This window comes from Galeopterus variegatus, unplaced genomic scaffold (genome assembly GCF_000696425.1).
Source record: "Galeopterus variegatus unplaced genomic scaffold, G_variegatus-3.0.2 Scaffold4674, whole genome shotgun sequence".
Classification (NCBI taxonomy): Eukaryota; Metazoa; Chordata; class Mammalia; order Dermoptera; family Cynocephalidae; genus Galeopterus; species Galeopterus variegatus.
The window spans coordinates 163,647-169,151 of NW_007730785.1; the positions used below are offsets into that span (position 1 = coordinate 163,647).

Consider the following 5,505-nt stretch of genomic DNA (forward strand, 5'->3'; position numbering starts at 1 on the left):
CAGACATAGAGAATTGGACAGAGAAAACGAAGCAGAAAGACAAGAGATCGCAGACAGAGATAGAACGACCAAGAGAAAAACAGAGAGAGGAGGAGAAAGAAACCGAGAGAGACGGAGGCCGACCAAGCCAGGGAGTCATGGAAACCGAGAGTCAGACGCAGCGTCGGTAACGGGTGGGGCAGGGGAGTGTTGTTTAGTGATTCAAAGAAACTCTGGAGCCAGATTTTGAGAGAAAGAAAGGCAGGCAGAGGCAATTGGTACAAAATAGGTGTTTTTAATTGAACATTTTATAAAAGGGAGAAGGAACGTGAAGGCTACGCCTGGGCCCGCGGCGTCGTTGGCAGGCGCTGCGCACATGCGCACAGCGGGCAGCCGGGTGCGGCAGGGACCCCGCATGCGCAGGCGTGGTGGGCGTCCGGCGGGGGCGATAGAGAATTGGACAGAGAAAACGAAGCAGAAAGACAAGAGATCGCAGACAGAGATAGAACGACCAAGAGAAAAACAGAGAGAGGAGGAGAAAGAAACCGAGAGAGACGGAGGCCGACCAAGCCAGGGAGTCATGGAAACCGAGAGTCAGACGCAGCGTCGGTAACGGGTGGGGCAGGGGAGTGTTGTTTAGTGATTCAAAGAAACTCTGGAGCCAGATTTTGAGAGAAAGAAAGGCAGGCAGAGGCAATTGGTACAAAATAGGTGTTTTTAATTGAACATTTTATAAAAGGGAGAAGGAACGTGAAGGCTACGCCTGGGCCCGCGGCGTCGTTGGCAGGCGCTGCGCACATGCGCACAGCGGGCAGCCGGGTGCGGCAGGGACCCCGCATGCGCAGGCGTGGTGGGCGGCCGGCGGGGGCGAGGGCTCAGGCCCGGGGCCGAGCGGGCGCGCAGTGGTGCGGCTGGTGCGTGGGTGCGAATCCCGGGCGGCAGACACAGCGGAAGGAGCCATCGGTGTTGACGCAGCGCGCGTTGACGCAGAGCGGCGAGGCCGCCTCAGCCTCGTCACACTCGTTGATGTCTGGGAGGCGGAACAAGGAGCGCTGCTCAGGGTCGGAGACCCAGAAGCCCGCCTCTCCGACCCCTTAGGCACTTGGGGCGCAGGAGTAACTGACTGGAGCTGAGCCACTAGACTGGAATTGAATCCGGCCATTGCCACCTGCTGGCTATGTGAGCCTGGGTAGGTGGCTTAACCTCTCTGTGCTTCAGCTTACTGTTCTGTAAGATGGGTATGGAAGCCCCTATGTCACTACGTTTTTGTTAGGAAAATAATACTGATGATGAGATCAACAATAAACGCTTACTCTATACAGGACATTGTTTTAAGTGCATTATGAGAATCAACTTTATTCTCCTACTAACCCTATGAAGCAGGGTTCTAAATATGTGCAAACTGAGGCCCAGCGTGGGAAAGCCCTTTGCCCAATGTCACCCCTCCACAGCAAAGACATTCTCTCCCGGGCGGGTTCTCAGGACAGCTCTACAAGTCTCTGGGTGCCCAATCCCCTGCTATTTCTTGGCTGTGAAACCTTGGGGAACTCAATACTCTTTTCTGAGCCTAGATTTACACATAGGCCTCAGTGTTACTGTAAATTAGTGTTAATAAATTCACAACAACTCGATGAAATGGATTGTTTGACTATGCACATTTTTGAGTTGAAGACAACTAAGCAAGGAACACTGACTGACCTGTCCAGGGTCACACAGCAAGTTGCTGGACTGAGCCTGAGGTCTGTCCAACTCCCTCAGAGTTGTTGATTGTAATCAATCTGTTTTAGTACTCCCTAAACTAGGCAGACATGATCAATATTCCCATTTTACAGATGGGAAGACTGAGGCTCTCCAAAGAGGCCATACAAACTGTCAAGGTAGCACTGGGAATGCCTAGAAATCACATCTGCAAGACTCTACCCCTCTATCCTGCTTCAAGGCCCAGCTGCACCCCTGTGGTCAAGCCCTGCCTTCCTCTTAGCCTGACCTGACCTTCTTAACTCCCCTCACCCCCTCCTCTCCTCCCCCACAAGAATTACTCCTTTGGGCTGTTCAGTCCCCTGTAGTAAGGTCGTTTTCTGGGCTTCCCCTCTCTCTGGTCAAGCCCATCTTCTCCCCACGCATGCTAGCCCCGGAGCCTGCCCCTCACCGACGCAGGCCATGCGGGTCATGTCCAGGCGGTAGCCATCAAAGCAGTTGCAGGTGAAGCCTTCAGGGACGCGCACGCAGCGGCCGTGGGCGCAGCCGTCCAGGATCCCGCACTCCTCCGCCTCCAGCTCCTCATAGGGCTCAGCCAGGGCGCCTGAGGAGAACACGGAGACCCAGTGACTGTAGGTCTCTGCCCTGTCCCTTAGCCCTCTACGGTGGGTGCGGGCACCTGTTTCCATGTCTCCTTCTAAACTGTCCGATCTGCTCCAGGGCTGTAGGGGGCGCTGTGGGGCCAGGAGTGTCACCTCGTTCAGCTCTCCATAGCTTTCCCTCTGTCCCCATCTCTCTCTGTCGGTCTACAGGTATTTCTCTATTCTTCGTCGCTACTCTGCTCTCTGTCGCATTGTATCTGTTTTCCCCTCTGACCCAGTCTCTCCTGTCTTCTCATCGTTTCTGCATCTCCCTCCCTCCCCTCCTCTCTATCTGCACACCTCCTTCATCCCAGTCTCCATCACTCAGCCCGCAGTACTCACCAGCATAGCCCCCACGTTCAGGTGATTCCTCAGGCTCTGGGAAGGAGTTCATCGTTTCTGCATCTCCCTCCCTCCCCTCCTCTCTCTCTGCACACCTCCTTCATCCCAGTCTCCATCACTCGGCCCGCAGTACTCACCAGCATAGCCCCCACGTTCAGGTGATTCCTCAGGCTCTGGGAAGGAGCCACGGGTATCGCGGGACCGATAAGGCCAGCGGGTGCCCAGGCCAGGTGGGGCAGGAGCCTCAGATTCGCGATAAGGGCCACCGTCATCCTCAAAGTCGGGCATGTCGAAGGGTGGCGCCCCATAAGGGGCCTCCCGGCGGGCGAAGGGCCCAGGTGGCGGTGGGTAAGGGTCGTAGGGTAGCACGGGTGGCGGGTACAATTCAGGCCCATACGGGAGGCCCTGGTAAGGCGAACCTAAGTCTGGGCCATACTCATAAGGGAGTCCAAAGCCACCTGGCCGCGGCGGGCCATATGCAGGGGGGCGTAGCACATTGCACAGGGCTTCAAAGTCATCTGTGAACAGGAGCCAAGCCCAGCAATCAGCCCTTGCTCGCCTCCACACCCATCACTCATATCCACCCTCTGGGAAGAGCAGCCCAGAAGAAAGGGTGGAAGGGCCTTGGGCTGAGGCACGGGGGTAGCTTGAAAGGAGGGGGATGGATTGGAAGGGCAGGACCAGGGGTTTCAGGAACCAGGATTGAGAGTCTGAGGGCTGAGACTCAGATTTGGAGGTACTGGGATAAAGGGTACTGAAGACTGCAGCTAAGATTAGTGTCCAAAGTGGTGGATTTGGGGGACCAGAGGAACTAGGACTAGGGATCTGTAGAAATGAGATGGGGTTGTTTTATGGACAAGGACTGGGGAATCCCAGGGATTGCTACTGGGGCCCTGAGGGGCCACGATGCATTGGAGGGGGTCTGAGCCACTGATCTGGAGGTCTGAGGACCCAGGACTGGGGTCTTTGGGACTGGGTTCCCAAGGGCTGAGGTTTGGGAGACTCGGGGTTTTAAGAGCCAAAATCCGGGGATCTCTGGGGCTGTGTGTTGGAGTCTTAGGCAGCTGGACGTGGGTGTTCAAAGGCAATGGGACTTGGACTTCTGTGGTGAGGTTTGAACAAATGGTATTTGAAGTCTGAGGGTCCAGGATTTGGGGGAAGGGATCTGATAGGCTGTGTCTTGGGATTTTAGAGGCTAGGAGTTGAGAGTACAAGAGACCAGACCTTAGGGGCCTATAAGGGCTGTGATATGCTGTCAGGTCTTAGCATTTCTGTGGTTGAGACTTGGAAGTCTTTGGGATATGACTTGGGATCAAAATTTTAGGATGGGCTTCAACATGGGGATCTGAGGAGCCTAATCAGGGAGGAACTGGGGGTTGTGAGTCTGGGGGTCTGAGGGCCTGGATTTGGAGCCTAAGGGGCAGGGCCTCTGAGTGCAGCCTAGGCCAGTGGCAGTACCTGAGTCCTGGGCAGGGCAGAGGGCGCAGTCCATGCCCCAGGCCTCGCCATAAAGGCAGCAGCACTCCGTGTAGGTGGCCTGACGGTCCAGCCGAGGGCGACTGCACACAAGGTCAGCTCCCACTTCCTGCCAGCACACTCCCAGATTGTCATCTGTGGTGGAAACAGCATGCATCAGTGTGGAACTGGCACTCTCAAATGCTGGGTTTCCTCCCCTGCTGGGGCAGTCCAGCTACCCTGTGCCTATCAACAAATCCTTCTCATCAGCTGTGATCCAACTCCCAGAAGTCCTCTCAGGTAGCTCCATGGTTTTGGATTGAGGACAGGGTTTGTTCTGGTATGAGGCTGTCATACAGGAGGAGAGGGCAGAAGGGATCCAGTGACGGAGATGGAGTCTGAGGGTATTGGAGAGATAGGGTCTACCCAATTCTGACCTCTGGAGGGCTATGTGACCTCAAGGCAACTGCTTTTCTTCTCTGGGCATTGTTTGAATGAAGTCTCAGGGTGTGGGGGGGATGTTGTAGGAACAGGAAATGGCAGAAGAGAGTTTGGGCCAGTGAGCAAAAGAGAGATGGGGAGACACACAGAGTGTGTTACAGAGACAGAGACTCAGGGGAGATTGGCAGGCTTAGCGAGAGAGGGAGAGAGTCAGAGACAAAGAGGGAAAAAGGAAAGATCCAAAGAGACAGAGACAAACACATCCAAAGAGTCAAAGACTCAAAGAAAACAGGAAAACAGATGCATAGGGAAACAAAAAGAAACAGAGACCTGGACACAAAGACAGATCCAGAGAGTGTCAGAAATTCAGAGAAAAACCAAAAGACAGAAACTCACAGAGAGTTGGAAAGAGAGAGAGACTCAGAGACACACAGAGAAAAAATAACAGGTAGTATTCATTTAGCACTTAGTAAGACGAGGCTCCATTCCGTCCTTAAAAATAAAACGTCTGGGCCGGCCCGTGGCTCACTCGGGAGAGTGTGGTGCTGATAACACCGAGGCCACGGGTTCGGATCCCATATAGGGATGGCCGGTTGCTCACTGGGTGAGCGTGGTGCTGACGACAGCAAGTCAAGGGTTAAGATCCCCTTACCGGTCATCTTTTAAAAAAAAATAAATAAATAAAAAATAAAAAAATAAAATAAAATAAAATAAAACGTCTCACAGCTACCCCACAAGGTAGGTGCTAATCGCCCGATATGCAAGAAGGAAACTGGAGTCCAAAGAGTGAAATGCAGCATGCACGTCTCCACACGGCCAGTGAGTGGCAGATTGCCTCTAAAACCACTTCTAACCACCGGGCCAGCCCACCCCTCAGAGACACAGAGGTAGTTAACAGAAGTAAGGACGAAGTGGAGCCCGAGCGAAAGGAGCGAGGGCCGGAGCGGCA

The 5,505-nt window shown here is 54.2% G+C and overlaps 1 protein-coding gene across 1 annotated transcript in view; it reads right to left on the reverse strand.

The window, feature by feature from the left end:
* Positions 1–676: 676 nt before the first annotated feature.
* The window catches only part of LOC103603556 (latent-transforming growth factor beta-binding protein 4-like), a gene marked incomplete at its 5' end in the record, with an annotated part of 16,662 nt that continues 11,833 nt past the window's right edge, over positions 677–5,505 (reverse strand). Inside the window, 4 exons of the mRNA XM_008588110.1 lie at positions 677–1,009; positions 2,129–2,281; positions 2,798–3,178; positions 4,119–4,319. Of these exons, the coding sequence (XP_008586332.1) occupies positions 855–1,009; positions 2,129–2,281; positions 2,798–3,178; positions 4,119–4,319 (890 nt within the window). The remainder of the gene's footprint in view (positions 1,010–2,128; positions 2,282–2,797; positions 3,179–4,118; positions 4,320–5,505) is intronic.